Genomic DNA, 18,083 nt, shown 5'->3' on the forward strand with positions numbered 1-18,083 from the left:
ATAATAGATTTTGTGAACACTTTCAACTTAAAGCTGAAAATCTGTTCAAGTCTGTGGGGGCTTTATGGTAGAATTCGGAATCGAAGGTTCGTAGGTTCATGCTTCGCATTTACCAATTATGGCTTTAAATTAATTTTTCAAAGTCAAGCATCTTCTTAATAATGGGTTGTATAGAAGTTTGCTTATTGTTGTTGTTTATAATGACACTTGCCATGGACAAGCTCGCTGAGGAAGTCAGCGATTTTAAGCCAAGGGAGCGTCTCTTGTTTTAGTAGCCCCAACTAGGGCGAAGAGTACGTCTTAGCTACTCACGCATCACATTCGCTTGCACAACCCCTTTTTACAGGGCGGCACATTCACACGTCTCACAGATAGAACAGATGAAGAACAATCATGCCCGAACCGGGACACGAACCCAGGACGCCCAGGTCACGGGGAAGATGCGCTACCTCTATGCCAGGACGCCGGCTTGCTTATTGTTGTATTAAGTAACGAGGATATCACTTTAATTAACTATCTTCTAAGTTGCGAGAACCACTCCAAAGTAACCAATAAATTGAATTATACCAATCCATTCATATTCTATCAAATTTTGATTTTTACATTACAATGTTGTTTTTACTTATTTTCAAAAAAAGATCTAATCGAGTTCCTTTGTATTCCGTTGTTATTCAATCCTTTGAATTGCAAGCATCCATTTTAATCATTTTTAACACGATGCAATTTTTATCAATAATTTTTTCCGTCCTTATATGCATAAAAAAAAATTATAAAATTATTTTCCAAATATTATCTCGCAGCTCGGAGTTCATTGATAAGTCAATCACCATGTTTAACGATATCGATAGAGATTAAGACATGTCGAAAGCAATGAGTCGTCTGATAACAATACTTGTAAGATTAGGAAACAGATTCTTGACAATCGCTTAATCCTTTCTATCTCTCCAAAGTTCGCATGTTTCAAAAGATTTCTCCGATAAGATTTGGGTTATCAAAGTTCTCAATTTTTCGAAGCATATTTTTAAAATTATGTCGGTAAAAGTTTCAATAATACTTACTTTGTCAGTTAGCTTGTAGTAAAATGGACCTTAAACAAAACCATCTATCATAGTTCTGAAAATTTTAAAAAGGAGAAGAAACGACTCTTTTTTTTTTTTTTTTTTTTTTTTTTTTTTTTGCATCTCTTATTAACATAATAACGCTGCTGTTTAACTATTTTTTTTAAACCATGGATAAATTTTATCAAGAATCAATGCTATTATTTGGCATCATTATATTAAAACTTTATTTAAAAGGAATGAAACCTATTTCTGATAATGTAAATTCATTAAAAGAGAGAACAAATTTAATTTTGGAATCCCTTGTGCCTTTTGCAGGAGGGGGAGAAAAATGCTTGATGTCACATAATGAGCAATTAGATGCAGCATGAGCAGTTTCATTTGCCATGGAACTGTGATTGTACGTTAATTAATCTCATTACATGTATGCATATCACAGTGAACAAATGCTTGTATGGTCTGTAAAATAATATAGATTACATTCGTTATCAAAATTTGAATTTTTAAGCTGCTTTATAGGTGGGTTCATTAAAATCAAGCTAAATATTAAAAAAATTTTATGAAATTTTTACCATGTGATAATCTTAGCGAATCAACTGGTAGCCAAAAGTAGATAGTACTAAACAAAGAAAAGGTATATTCGTATATAAAAATTATAGAAAGAAAGAATATTAAAAAAAAAAGCTAGTATTGTTATAAACCTGTGAAGCGTCTTGATAAGGACGATAATTTCACGAATATAATAAGGATGCCGCATCAATGTCCTATGGCCTTGGTGATAAATCTGGCGATCATTTAGTGACTTGACGATAAATTTGATAATTTTGGTAACAAAAATGAAACTTCCTGTAACCGCTGGAATTTTGCCGATACATCGTGCAAGAGCAAAAATACAATATCATTCTAGAACATTCTATGCATGTAAGGGTATCAATAAAAGCATTTGCTCAAGCTAGTAGTCGCTTTGGAATAATATCTCCTTTGTCATCTCTCTGAACACTTTATGTTATTACAATTGATATGTGCTGCTGTTTATTGCAAGTGCTGTTTTACGTACGCTTCGTCTGTGTTTTGCTACTGTGAATTTATGCTTTTTAGTTGAATAAAGCGTCTTGATCCGTTATTGAGTCGTCTGGACTTTTCAACAAACAATCCACGGTCAGAATTTGGATTTTTTTTTTTTTTTTTTGTAACATAATTATCCTCATCATGAGCTTAGCAAGATTTCAGACGGAATTTTTCCTCTGAATTTATTTGAGAAAATTCTTTTTATTTGACTGAATAATGCTTCTGCATTTAAATTCCTTTAGCTTATGTAATGTAAACTAATAAATTACATTTGTTTTCAGCATTATGTTATTGTTGTAAGCTTTGGATTTAAACCTTGTTCTCTTGTAAGAATATTTACAAAAAATTTAAATAATGTGGAAATTACAAATAATCTGTTTAAATAATCGCTTTCGAAAAACATACAATATATGAAATTTAAAAAAAAATCAGACAGCAAAAATGAAGAATCTGCCAGTTGCTGTGACGTTTTAAAAAAAGTTTAAAAATTTTACTCATTTAAACATATTTTTATAAATTGTTATCTATTATCAATTTATATAAATTGTTAACAAGAATTTGTATAAATTATCATCTATTATTATAATAAGCTTAATAATAAACTTTATTTTCCGATTGGAAGACGTGGCCACTGAAGAAAATACGTTTTGAATATCCTTATAACGTAGATTCTGAGGAAACAAGCAGGGAACATTTAAATTTTCTTTAACAAGTGTTCATTCATTCTTAAGAAAAGCTGATGAAAAGAACTGTATCAAAAAGTTAAATTTACTTCTAACAAAATCAGTTCAATTCAACCTTGAACCCACCATGCCGAATAAATGCAAGAATTCAAACAATAGTCTATACACTTTTGTTTCCTGTTTTCTCTCAGTTTTATCGTGACGATCTAGTTTCATAAATTACTTTTTGTTCAATGATTTGCTTACAAACATATAACATCTGTTGCATAACAGTTTTTGAAAACGTATAATTTGATTTGGATTGAAAATTAATTCTCCTATAAAAACAATCCTCCATTCTTTCAACTGTAAAATTAAACTCACGTGTATGAATTTAAAGATTTTAGAACATATGTTGCCTTCGCATAGAACAGACAAAAAAAAAAAAAAAAAAAAAAAATAATGTACGAATGTTTTGTAGAAAAAATGTCAAAAATCAATTTAATACTCAGGAAAATGAAATTTTTTTTTAATAAATTTCGATTTTAACGCAAATGCAGTACTTCAAAGCACTAATTTTACAGATAATCATAAGCCATATAAAGAATTTATTCCTAAAATGTTCTTCCATTTTGTGGAATCTCACAATATGGTAGTGAAAACATGATAATAACTAGCCGTAGTTGTCTTCCCAAAACTTTCTCGCATACTATCTAATACGCTTGTCATGCCAAAGAACGCATTACATGGCCATGGCGTACAATAGCTGCTAAATATTAACGTTTGACGTGAATTTAGCATTGTTACTGAATCTATCGTATCATCCTTGGAGAGTAACTTTCAGCATTATATTAATAGCACCTGAAAATCGAATTTGTGTTTTAGACACGTTTTTTCTCAACCGATTGAAACAAAAATTTCATACAAAACTGGAATTGTCTCTTACCAAATTTGACATATTTAAGTTATTGGGTTTTTTGAACTACCACATTTACTTATTTCCTAAAGTACAAACTGACGACAGTCAACTTAATTGGATTTGGCACAAAATCTGACTGATGTCTACACTATATATGTAAAATCTGTGCATAGAATTTTATCTATCTAGTTCTCGTCGTTTTATAATTATCGTATTAATTTAGATTCGAACGGACGGGCAGAAAAACTTCCTCTTAATAGATTTTACTAAAAGTTTGATAAAAATATGCAAATTCGGTGTAAAGATCGTATATCAAATTTCAACCTTGTAGCTGAAAACGTTTTTGAGTTATCTTTGTCACAGACAGACAGACATTTTCCAAAAATGTGCTTATCGAACTCGGGGAACTCTAAAACGTGAAGATTAATCAAAATCTCGAGTTCAAATTTTTTGACGATTACTATACTTTCTCATACTACATATACGAGAAAGTAAGAAAAGATGAAGTTTTAAGATAGCGATGAGTAACACTAGATAATTTTCGATCTAAAATTGAATACCTTAGAATTATGTTCTTTGTTACAAGTAACTTTATTATTTGTACCCCATTAAATAATGGTTCAAGGCTTCTAATTTAAAATCTTCTCACGAAGACCCAGTGTGGAATCTTTTGTCACAAATGCAATATTAATGATAAATAATTGTAAGAAAAAAAAAGATAAACTGTTCGCCCTGCAGTGTTTTATGTCCAGTCGTTAGAATGTTTCAAATCCTTCATGCTTGACCGAAGGCCAAACGATAACCAACAGTTGCCAACCTACGACTTTGATTTAAAAAGCGAAAGTTATTCGGAATGACCGCGATGAAAAAAATCACCTCGGAGGCATCCAAGCCTACCATCCTTACTCCAAAGACGTATCATCCCCCTAAGGGCGTAGCGTTCGAAAACATTTTTGTTCGAATAACGGAACAAAGAAAAATAATAAAAAACAAGCCATACAGCGAAAGCATTTTTAAACTTGACCCAGATTCCAACCGTGTTTCAGGCCTGTTTCGATTGGGAGGGGCACAAGAGGTATATATAAATCCAGATGGCTCGAATAGATCACAATTTCGAGAGCACTTCGATCCCTTTTCACACCTTGGTTTTCTTACTAAGGCGCAATGTTTAAAGCGGTAAGTATTATTTTCATTAGGAATTGTTCTGGCAATTTTCTGAATCGTAAAAAATAAACTTAATTACTTAATGTTATAATCTTTCTTCTTTCTGGAATTGAGAAGCAATTATTTTCTTTTTATTACTATCAACTATCTTCCTGCATTTTTATTTCATAAATTCTTCTTGCTTTAAAATGTACGATTTTTAGTTTCACTTTAATGTAATAATTATTTTTGGAACTTTCGGATGGCATTAAGTAATATTTGGAACTATTCCTAAAGTAATATTTTTTTTATCAGCATAATAGGATTGAAAATCGTTTGCTACTTTTGTTAGCTAAATAGTAAATAGAGGTTGTCATATGTGACTAAAATGAATCGAATTTGATTCTTTCGTCCATCTAAATGTTTTAGTTTCAAATAGAACAAATGTCAAAGATCATATTTCAGTTAAATTTAATTATCTCGCAGAGTTTAAAGATAAGAAAACTATATTAAACAAATATTCATTTAAATAAACTGCATTATTATGATACTTTGTAGAAAATTTGGGCAACGGAAATTTTTATATTAATTTAGTACAAAGAAATAACTGAATTCTTTATTCAGTATCAGGATTTTCAAATCAAATTATTTATATTTGAAACGTTCCAATTAGTTGACACTTGAATTATAAATGCTAGATTTTACTTTTATTAATTTTGAGAGTTCCAAAAAATGTTTCGTTAAAAATCTTATAAATATATACTTATATAATCAATCCGGAAATGAATAATACCAATGTTGGAACTATTTGAGTATTTACTTTATTTTTCCAAAGCTTATAGTGTCTGAAAGCTAAAATAAATCGCAGAGCAACACTTTTAATACCGCCTGCTTAGTATTTTTTTCAAACATTATGTGTATAAATACTGGAAGAAATCAAGGCTTGTAAAGGAGAAAAATCAGTAACAGCTTTTTTTCATTGTTTTAATCAAATATCGAAATTGAATTATGACATCAATGTTTTGTTAATAAAATAAATAAATGAATGATGCTGAAAAAACTCATATATCTCAGTTATTTTATTTGAAATAAAGCTGTAGATTTAACTTTTTACATTAGAACTACTAATTTTTATAATTAATGATTGTAATTGCATTTCTTAGTATCATAAAAATGATAATATCATCTACAAATTTGTTTAAGAAAAATAATTTCAGTTTTGAGATTTATTATTTCGGCAATTTTTTGAAATCGTAACAGAGAAAATAATAAAACATTTAAAATAAAATTTAGATAAATAAATAATCCTTTTCCATATTAAAAACTGTGTCGTTTAGAAGGAAAAAAAACTCGATTTTAACATTTTTCATTAGTATTTCATCGCTTTCATACATTTAAAAAAATTTTCTTTTTAAAATTACTGTAACATATGATTGAATTGTGTACATTAACAAAAAAAAATTAACCTATAGTTTAGTTTAATCTTAATGAAAAACTCGAGTTTTTCATTTTGCTTACTTTCGTTTGTTAGATTTGCCTATTTTAATAAATTATTTTGTTTACATTTTTATTTATTTGAATTTTAGAAATTTACAAGCTACATTTTCTAATAGTGACAATATTGTTGTCGAATATATATCTATTTATAAAATTATTATTATTATTTTTTAAACAATTTATTAAACCCATGACTTTTTTTATACAGACTTTAAATATTAAATAATGTCGGGAGCTTCCGGTAATAAAAAGAGATATAATTATGGCTGAAACCTACTATACATGACTTTTAAATATGAAATAAAATAAACAGAACCTAAGTACTAAATATACAGACAATTTAACTGTTCATTCCTGGGAATAATGGATTTTATAACAAATTATGTTAAGATTTTTTTTATCAATGGAATCGCTCTAACTTCTTATGTGCTTTTAACTTGTAGTCGAAAAGTATAATAATAAAAGTTATTTCATTGTATAGCAAATATTCAATTTAAAAATTTGTTTTTAATTTTTCTTTCAAAAATTTATATACTGAAGAATTGAAATGAAAATTGTCTTCTTTTCACTCATAGATCCTCGCCTGCGCACTGTTCGCTGTGGCTTTAGCCCAGTATCAGCAAGGTAGACCTTATCAATCTCAAAATGAGTTGACCACCCCTTACCCAAGAAATTACCATCCCCCTGCCCCAGTCCATTACGTCAACATCGGTTCTGACCTCGCAGGCGACTACAAATTCGGTTATGACACCGGCAAAGGACCTTTGGGACAAAGCTTTCGAGAAGAGACCCGACTCCCTGACGGCACAGTAAAAGGCGCTTATGGTATCCTCGATGAATCTGGCAAACAAAGAATCATCCGATACACTGCAGGAAAGTCAGGTTTCGTCGCCGAAGGTGATGGTCTTGGACCAGCAGGTGTCGCTCCTGGACCAGCTCCTCAACCTGCTGCTGCCCCTGCTTACCAGGCACCAGCTCAACAATACAACCCCCCTGCTCAACAATACAGTCCCCCTGCTCAGCAATACAATCCTCCCCCTCAGCAATACAGCCCACCAGCTCAACAATACAGACCAGCTCCTCAAGCTGCCTCCAGATACAATGATGGTCAATGGGATCCCAGGAAGGATGACCCTTACTACCAGGATGGCCCAGCTTTTATTGATGTTGAAAGATTGTCCTACAACATTGGTACAGCTCGACACTAAACGATCCTGATGAACTCTTTTTTTTTTTAATTAAATAATAGGCTCTGTTTTTTGTGTATCGTATGAAATTCAGCCTTTAAAATTTTGAATTGTCAGTCCCATGTCAGAATTGAAAATGTTTGCATAGATTTTAGAAAATTGGAGCGGGGCTTTCTATTCGCTTCTTCTTTCATGTCTTGTTGCGAATTCCTTCTAATTTAAAAACCTTTCACTTCAAGCCTCGCTGGGAGTGAGTTCTCTTTGTAGGGGATTTGAAACAGCTCTTGAAAATTCTAGTGGCAACGGTATGAAAAGCAGTTATAACTATGCTTTATTTTTTTTGTGAAAAGTCTTTTAAGTTCATTTCTCCCTCTCTTACTATTACTTTGAAGAAAGCTATTAATTATTGCATGAGAATATGGCTTATTTTTTTTTTAAAATATGCCCATCATTCAATTGAAAGAATAAGATTAATATCTGGGTTATGGTCAAATAGTTTTCTCTCTTCATTCAAGTATCAAAAAAGCTCAGGGTGCATACAAATATCAAAGTAGCTTTGAATAAAACGTAGAAATGAACCATCTTCTTTCATTCGCTATGTGCCAATCCTTTATAACTAAGTCTGTTAGATACAATTGCAAGTTCTATGTTCTGCCAAACTGTCTTGAAACGATCTAAAAATATTAAATGGTTAAGAGAATGAATAATCTCGTAAAAGAAGAATCATTTTGTATTTCTTTGTAACAATCAATTTATTATACAATTTTTTGAGATTATTTTAAGATCTTTAAACATGTAAAAGAACTAAACCTATGTATTGAATATAACTTGAAAACAGCAACAACTACTTGCAGAGTATTTTGATTATTACACTGTGATACAACTTCAATCGATGTTATCTTTTAATTTACAAATATAGCATTTGTGTACTTTTTTTTGTAAATATTTGAATAAAATTTTTTGAAGTTTTACATAAAGTGTCATTTTTTAATATTTCCTAAGTCCACAAAGAAACTTAAAAATCCAATAATATTTGCGGTTACAGTGAAAGATTTTAATATATAAGTAACTTTTCTCAATGTAAATTTTTCTAATAATACCTATTTTAAGTAAAAATTTAGCAGCTTTCTCATGTTAAAACAAATACCTCTTAAGTTTTAAAATGCTAAGTTCTAAAAAAACGCATTTTTTTTTTTTTTTTAGCTCTGAAAAAAAATGCTAGAATGCAAATTGAAGAGATGGGAACCAGAAGTTAAATATAATACAATTTTGAATCTTATATGATATTTATTTCTATTTGTTCCATTGTTTTTCTTATTATTTTCTATTTATTACCTCATTTTGTATTTGTATTACTCTGAGAAAATTTTTTAATTTTCTGTAGTCAAAAAGAACTGCATGGATTATCTCTAATAGTCAAAATGAATAAGAATTTCAAGTACAGATTGCTGACAAATCATTAAAAAAATCAAAGTTAAATATTAAGTTTGCAATTTTTGCTGAAGACGATTCTCTCTCTCTCTCTCTATATATATATATATATAAAACTTTATAAATAATATTTTCATGATGTATTCCCAATCTTCAGAACTTTAAAGTCGCATACTTATTCAAAAAATATCTAATTATAGAATAGGAAATATATATATATAATATGCTGCTTGGTTAAAATAAAAAAAAAAAAAAATCGGTCTTTAGTAATACAAATAAAAACGCCTCATTTTCATGGTGAAACAATATTTCAGAACAAAAAGGATCAAATATATGAAAAGGGAAATAAAAAATGAAACACTTGTTTAAAATTACCATCGTTTGCTCTGGACCTATTTATTTTTTATATATAATATATATTATATATTTATTAAGTAGCCAATCTAAAGTAAGAAATATTTAAAAAAACGAAACTAAAATGAAAACGAAACGAAATAGTTTCGGAATCGCAACTAAAAATTATTTATTATTTAAACTAAAACCAAAAAAGGGACAAGAAAAACTTCATAGTATTTAGAGAGCTCAAATGCAGCTACTTCTAAAACACAGATGAATTGAGACAAAAGTATTAAAATCAAGTTAATAGGAAAATAAATAATAAAAAAAACAAATAAAAAAAAGGAATACGGCCTGAAGACTTTTACAAGGATCACCCTCAGGCAGGGATTCAAAAAAGGGGATTTTTTCTGTGAGGGAATGCAGACAAAAGGTCTAATAATGATTCCTCGTGACCCGAAAATCCCCTGAAATTAGGCCTAATAGATATACCATTTTAATAGAAAGGACAATACAAAGTATTTATTATTTATATATTTATTATGTTTATTTTATATATGTTACGATAAAAGACCGATATCTGGCAAATGTCGATATTTTCCAGTGAATGTCAGCAATCAGTAGTCGCCATTTCAGCAAATGTCAAGATTAACTGGAGTGTATAAATATTGATATAGTAATAGTACTATGACAATAATACTATGACATAGTCATCAGTAATACTATGAGTAGTGATAATGTTGACATTCTCTTATTTGGATATTTTACAATAGCGCATATATTAAATTAATTACTATATGGCAAAGACCAAGAATCGTTCTTGGGGTTAGTGAATTTTTGTTTACACTGTTTCCAACATATAGTCTTTAATTTTGACTGCTTTGCACGTATTCATCTACTTTTATTTTACTTCATTGTTCTATGAAAGAAATTATATAAAATAAATAGTGAAATTGTTTCCACTTTGATTTTTTTTTGTATATATATTTCAGTACGTAAGTGATAAAAGCAATGAAACTAGGATCTTGACTGAAGTGACAGATTTTAACAGAAAAGAGCTAGACACCCAATTATATATTTTGCAATTCAAAAATAATAAAATATAAAAAAAGTATCTTTCTCTCTATAATGCAAACAAAAATTATTAATTTGTCTGTTTATATAAACAGAAAATTGAAACACACGCATTCGCATATTCTTCTAATAGTACTTTATAAAACTAAACGATCTACAAAAACATACATAATTTGATTAAAAATAATTGAAATTCTACTCAATAGCAAAGAAAGCAATTTTTTGCCATTTTAAAGTTTTATTTATTATTTATTTTATATAAAATTTTCTTTCTAATTTTTATCTTCATTAGAATCGGAGTGAGAAAGAAGGTTGAAAAAATTCTACAGATTGATGGAGGCTCACAAATGTGGCAACCAGAGATTTAATAAACTTCCTTAGAGAAAGATGAAGATTTTGCATTTACTGATCACCGACTTGGATTCAGAAAATAAGAAAGTCAACTGACTGATACTTTGGAAAAAACTTTTAAAACTTCAGCTATAATGGGAAGAGGATGAAAGAGTAATACAACTAAGGAATAACGCATCAAAACACTTCACTGTACGCTTTTATATTTAAATCAATAATTTATAAGAAACTGATTTCCCTAAATATTTATAGAAATATACCAGATATTTTACTGATTTGATAAAACTATGGAAAATCTGGAAATAAAAAGTCACATGGCCTTTTATCTCAAATGCAATCAATAAAAATTTTGATATCATGTGATATGTAGATGGATTAAATTTGCTTCTAACAATTTTCGATTTTAAGAAAAAAAATTACACTAAAATCTATATTAAAAAAAACTTTTTTAATTATTAACCATAGAGTCACTTAACTATCAAACTTTAAAATATCTTTTTATTATCACTGAACCAAATTTTTTAAAAAATATATTAAGCCAGTAATTTTAATACTGATTAAAATAATAGACGATCTTTTTAAAACTTCATTTGTGCATATATTTAAAGAATAAATTATCCCAAATTTAAGAATGCCTTTACTCTTTAAAAGATTTAAGTAAAACTAATGAATTAACTATTTTTCAATGAAAAATTTTCGGTTGTTTTTCTCTAATATGGCTGTAATACCAATCTTATGGCACGGAAAAAATTTAAACTCTGTGTTCTTAAGAGCTAATGGGGCCAAGGACTTTTAATCTGAGTCATCAATAACGCGGAAGGATAAATTTATTCTGATTAAAAGGGAGAAACGAGTTACTGGATTTACAGGAAGAATTTATAAAAAGAATACCTGAAATGCAAATTTTGCAATGGAAGGATTACGAATTCTAGAAAAGGAATTCGGTTTAAACAACAAAAACTTATGTAACTGTATACACCCTTATTTAAAGCAATAATTTGGTTGGAATTTTTTTCTAAAAAAAGTGATTAGTTTATTAAAAAAATTTCCTAAGATTCTAACTTATATTACATTTATTTATTATGTAAGAGTTAGAAATGGTATTTAAATTCTTTAAATATAAAATTATATGATTAAATTATAATTGATTATAGATTAAATTATAATTTAGTATTAACTATAGATTAAATTATAATTAATTCTATATATTTAAGAAAGAAAATTGAAATAAATAAATGCATTTTGTTGCTCTTCTTAAATAAACTAAGTTTTATGTTTGTTTCTGTATAAAATTTTAAGTTCTAGTTTGAAATTAATAAAAAGTTTTACAAAATAAATAAAATGAAATTCGATTTATTTGCATTATCAGGTGCTTTTGTTATTATAATTTGAGTTTTTAATAACTAATTTAAGTTTGATTCAATAACTTTTTAAACATTTTTATGTAAAATCAAAACATATTTAAAATAATAGTTGGAGTTTGAAGTTTTGATACTAATATAAGCAATTAATTGTCTTGCTCGATTAATTGTTATTTATAAACTTATGAAATCTATGGATCAGTGCGTAGCTTTTTTAAAGTTTCCCTTTTGTTAAAAACACATTAAAAGTTTTCTGATGCACTAATTATTGATGATTGATGTTTGTTATTGCATTTAGAAGAATCAATTCTTATAAAAACTTATGAATTTAAAGTTTGTTTTTAATCGGCAATTAAAGAATGAATTTATATTGTAAACATTTAAGATTTTATTATTTGTGTTTTGATGCAGTTCACTAATGGTATATTTAAGTGTTTATTTATTTAAATATTAATTGATATACTAAGCATTTCTTGGGACAAAATGTTATCAAATCTTTATAACGTCTTAATAAGTAAACAAATGTTTAACGTTTGTTAATAACGTTTTTTCGCTGCAACATTTTGTTCATTTACACTCGACTTCTGAAATATACATTTGACCTTTTGACTAATAGGTTATACTTGTCTTCTTTTTGTTTCGAATTTTGAATACTGGTATAAGTATAGCGCTCATAGGTCGCTATTTTTCCCTTCCCATCATTGCTATACATATAAAAGAAGTTCCATCATATGACGATTTTTTTGTATTGCCATGTCTAGAAACATGATTCTCTTATTTTTGGTGTTTTTTTTTTTTTTTTTTTTTTCTTTTTTTGTCTCACCGTAAAAATGCCGATATTGTTGTTAGGTTGTAATTTTAAAACACGACAATTTTATTTTTTGTAACAATCCTCGCTATCCTTTTCACTCAGACGGTTTATATCTTAAGTATTAAAGGGTAAAAAAATTTTGAAATTCCTATAACATTACGTTAAGACTGTACTACCTTGGTACAACCTTTAATATATATATATAATATATATATCTAACTTTAAAATAAGCTTGTTGTAATGATTTCTTAAAAACTTGCTTGATCTTAGTTCTTTTTATAGATTTTTTTTTATGCAGAACTGAATTAAATTTTTTGAGGACCCTTTGATAAGCTTTGCCCCATTCCTCCTCCCAAACTTTCAAAAACAGACATTTTTTTTTTTGTTGTTGTTGATTTCAATTTAGCATCTATATATACAACTTTTAAGAAATAATTATTATGAAAAATGAAACAATAAAATATTGTGTAACAGATACCTTAAAAAAACTTAGTTTAGTATGTCAAATATAAAATAACTTCAAATCTAAATTTCAAAATAATTCTAAACAAAATGGTAAAAAAACTAACTCAAGATTTTGATATATTGTAAATACTCAAATACAATGCTTGCTAGGGATGTTGAAATTGTGAATCAATCAATTAATCGCAAATGAAAATAAATAAGCGAAAAAAAAATTTGATAAATCTGTGAATTAAAAAAAGAAGAAAAGAATAGACTACTCAAATCTGCAAGTAAATTGAAAACACGAAAAAAAAAAAAACTTCTAAATAATGATCCAAAATTCAAACGATATTTAATTTTAAATCGATTTTTACACGACCCATATAAATAAAATGAAATAACCTTGAAAGTACCTAAGAAGAAATGAAATTCTTGTCTCCCCTCTTCCGACTTTTATTAGTCTCGTAGAGAACTGTTGTCTTAGTTTGGTTTTACGAATAAGGGACTGGATAATATCCGTGGAAAATCCATTGAGTTTGGGATATTCCACCTGTTCCTACTTTATGAGAAAATCCAACCGGATCAAAATTTATGTTGAAAGATGTAAAGACGTACTTTCAATTACATGAATAAATAAAGCTATAAATCTACCTTTTCAGCTGCTACAAAATAGATTTATTAATTGCAGCCTAATATCTCAAAATAGCGTTAATGATTTTGTAAAATGTTTTTTTTTTTTTTTTTTTTTTTCTATCTTGGCCTCTTAAAAAGATTAATATCCTATAAAAGCATTTGATCACACTCTCATACACAAACAATCAAATGTTTTTATTATTAAAAAAATATTGAAAATGAATTAGAGAATACGAACATTGCAAAATCGATTTAAATTTGGCTCTCGGAGGGAAAGGAAGCCGGGAACCAAATTCATGCATTCTGCTGTAGGTCCGCAGTACCGGAAGTAGTCTACTATCTCATTTAAAATCGGAAAGAAATAAGATATCACTAAAGATCAAAAAATGAAACTTTTCTACAATTTGATGAAACAAATATTTTTATCACTACAAAAACTATTTAGTGAAATATGTCGATGTCTATACGGCTAGTTTCTTGTACTTATTTTGCTTTAACCGTTATCTGAATTTAAAATTCTTTCCATAAAAATTTTCATCCTCAAAATACTTTTTAAATTTAATTTAAAATATTAGACCACTGTAGATAGTGAGTTATAAAAAAAATGCATTTCTATCTATTTTTCATGTGCTTGACTCATAACTGCAACTGCAAATTGCTGTCACTGGATGAAAGTCGAATGTTTGTTATCTTATCTTGTCTGCATAACTGGTGAAGGTTTTCATATGCTGTGAACTCCAGTAAGTACTAGAAGTAAGGGCTGCTGTAAGTACTTGGGTGCATATTTTTGCATAGGTCTTTGGAACAAAAATAAGGATTAAGCAAAATTTTTTTTTTTTTAATAAGAATTAATAAACTGAGAAAATGACGAGTACAAACCAAGGTTTCGATACTGATTGCATGACTTTAACCAGGTATGTTTTGGCCGAGCAGAGAAAGGTACCTCAAGCAACCGGCGACTTGACTCAACTTCTCAATAACATTATGACAGCAATCAAAGCAATTTCTTCTGCTGTTAGGAAAGCTGGAATTGCAAAATTGTATGGCATGGCTGGCGAGACCAATATTCAAGGGGAGGAAGTCAAAAAGTTAGACGTGCTGGCTAATGAGTTATTCATAAATATGTTGAAATCTTCTTATGGAACATGCTTGCTTGTTTCTGAAGAAAACGAGACAGTTATTGAAGTTGAAACAGATCAACGAGGCAAGTACATTGTTTGCTTTGATCCACTTGACGGATCCTCAAACATAGATTGTTTAGTTTCAATAGGATCGATTTTTGCTGTTTACCGTCGTGATTCTAATGATCCACCTTCACCAAAGGATGCATTGCAAAGTGGTAGAAACATCGTTGCTGCAGGGTATGGCCTATATGGTAGTGCGACCATGCTTGTGTTATCTCTTGGTGGGCCAGTTAATGGTTTTATGCTTGATCCATCTATTGGAGAGTTTGTGCTTACTGATCCCAATATTAAAATAAAACCCAGAGGTAAAATTTACAGTTTAAATGAAGGATATGAAAGTTTGTGGGATAAAGCTGTACTTGAGTATGTTCGTAGCAAAAAGTATCCAACTTCTGGAAAACCATATGGGGCTCGTTATATTGGATCAATGGTTGCTGATGTACATCGTACACTGAAGTATGGTGGAATTTTTATGTATCCAGCTACGAAAGATTCACCAAAGGGTAAGCTGCGTTTAATGTATGAATGCAACCCAATGGCCTATTTGATGGAAAAAGCAGGAGGGATTGCTACAACTGGAAAAATGTCAATTTTGGATATAATTCCAGAATCTATTCATCAGAGATCACCAATATTCCTTGGTTCTCCTGAGGATGTAAAAGAAGTTATCGAGCTGTATAAAAAGCACAATCTGTAACATTTCGAAACCATTCCCTTTTCTTTCCCATTCCTTATTGTAGTTGAAGAGATTTTCAATTTTAGACAGTTTCATTCTTAAATACCACTACTATCTTTATGCCATTGGAATGTTTGATTTCTCATATATTTTACTGAAATTGAGTGCCTTTTACAATTTTTATAGTAAATAGAATCATTTTTCTTAGTTTCAAAATTAAGAATTTAAATTTCTTTAAAGAGCTTATCACTAATAATGTTTACAATAAAATTTGCATATTATTTTCATTTAATAATTATGACCTTGCCATATTTAAAGGAGCTTAATGATAAATCTGTAATCTATGCATTTTTTTTATAAGTGAGATTTAAAACTTCAGAAATCTGATACTCATGTTATAAATTTGTTGTATAAAAATGTATTTTATTCTACACACATATATATGGTCTAAACCATGTATTGATATTTTCTTTATTTGGTGTTGAATAACACAACAATTTTTTTAAATGATCAATAAGCAGTTGTGAAATTTTCCATTTTGTTATATTTTAGAAGTGCCTATTTTTCTATGTTTATTTACATTTTCAAAAATACTTTGCTTTCATTTGTACAGATCTAAGTACTATTTTAAATAAAAATAATTAATAATATTTTATTGGATATTAAAATCTATATAAATTTATAAATCAATCAATAATAGTATTTTAGATGTGACTTTTTAAAAGTACAAATAACTGCAGTTTTTATTATCCAAGCTTGTTGTGACTGCAGTATTTTAATTTTACATAATTGTTTGGTTTGATAGAATGAAAATAAATATATATATTTTCCTATCAAAATTGTTGTGTTTAATTGAGACAATTTCATTTTTAAGATACTAAAATTAGAAATAAGCACCTTTGCTTTCCAAGCTAATATAAATTATAATTTAAATGAAGAGATCTTTATATGCTATTGCATGTAAAAGAAAGAATTTTAAAAAATGTATAAAAAAAAATGTGGAAATGTATTTATTATATATTTTTATCCATGCCACAAAGGAGAATTTGTTTCTTTTCATTGCAAGCACTCTTAATGGCTCTGTGGTATTCTATCCCTTGCTCTTAATAGTATTTAATGAAATTCTAAGATAATCTAAGTAGATACTAAGTTGTAAACAGATAATCTAAATTGTAATCTTTCCATCTGGCATTCTCTTGATGATTCTAGCAGAAAAAGATTTAAATTTCAGTGTATCTTTGTCATGATTGGAATGTAAATAGTATTAGGGATATCAAAAAGCAAAGAGTGAATTCAGCCATATTGCAGCTAACATGTAGTATTTAATATAATTATGAATTGTAAATGATGTGCTTTTAAAGATCTGGGAATTCAGGTAATGGGATTTTCTCAGTTCTACTAAATGAATTATATTATTGTTTTGACCTTTACACAGCCACTAATGTTTACATTTATTTCAGTAACTACTAAAAAATATTTTTTTTAAAATGTGTAAGTATGAAATAGAAAGAAATGTATAATATATTTATATGCATAATATTTTTCTATCATAATGCTTAATATTTCTATTATAATACATATATTAATTTTAATGTATTATATTTTTTCTATTTTATTAGAAAAATGATACATGAAAATGTCAGTTCTTTAAGAACTGGAATTTATATGAATTAAAAATTCTTGTCCACTAGCCTGTGTAAAAAAAGGACCCTCACTATAATAGTGTACACACAGTGTATAAATAAAGAGTTAGTGATAATTAATTACTGAAGGTAAAGCTAACAACATTATTTTTCAGAAAGGTAATATAAAGAAAATTTACCTAACATATTGAATGCAAAAGAATGGAAATGGTACTGATATAAGTAAATGCATTTGACATTTTCTCAGATTTCTCTAATTTTTATTTAAAAAAATAATCATAAAAGATATCTTTTTCTACTTTAAAAAAAATTAAAATTATTGAATTTGATCAAAATGATGAGATTGACACTGGCATAGGAAATAAAGAGTGATGCTCAGCTAGACAAGTTATACAACATATATTTTAAATTTTTATTCATGTATATAAGCTGATACATTAAACTAGTTAAATGGAAAAAATGGATTAAAATCAATCTTACTATAAATTGTTTCAATGAATATATATATATAATTTAAAATAAAGCAATATTTAGTTATTATTAGTAATCAATATATATATATATTTATATATATATTTGATGTACGATTGTAAAAATCTTGATTT

General features: G+C 28.2%; 2 protein-coding genes across 2 annotated transcripts; both read left to right on the plus strand.

Annotated features, from left to right (window-relative positions):
* The first annotated feature begins 4,724 nt into the window (after positions 1-4,724).
* Positions 4,725-7,966, plus strand: LOC129965942 (cuticle protein 8-like). Its single transcript, XM_056080245.1, has 2 exons — positions 4,725-4,883; positions 6,923-7,966. Exons 1-2 carry the CDS (start codon positions 4,872-4,874, stop codon positions 7,553-7,555), a joined length of 645 nt encoding a protein of 214 aa, XP_055936220.1. The 5' UTR covers positions 4,725-4,871; the 3' UTR covers positions 7,556-7,966.
* Positions 7,967-14,636: 6,670 nt separating this feature from the next.
* LOC129966839 (fructose-1,6-bisphosphatase 1-like) lies at positions 14,637-16,409 on the plus strand. Its single transcript, XM_056081427.1, has one exon. It carries the CDS (start codon positions 14,840-14,842, stop codon positions 15,854-15,856), a length of 1,017 nt encoding a protein of 338 aa, XP_055937402.1. The 5' UTR covers positions 14,637-14,839; the 3' UTR covers positions 15,857-16,409.
* The last annotated feature ends 1,674 nt before the right edge of the window (positions 16,410-18,083 follow it).

Source organism: Argiope bruennichi, chromosome 4, assembly GCF_947563725.1.
Source record: "Argiope bruennichi chromosome 4, qqArgBrue1.1, whole genome shotgun sequence".
Classification (NCBI taxonomy): domain Eukaryota; kingdom Metazoa; phylum Arthropoda; class Arachnida; order Araneae; family Araneidae; genus Argiope; species Argiope bruennichi.

Coding starts and splice junctions, on each gene's coding strand:
- LOC129966839 (XM_056081427.1), top strand. CDS start 14,840: ATGACGAGTACAAACCAAGGTTTCGATACTGATTGCATGACTTTAACC.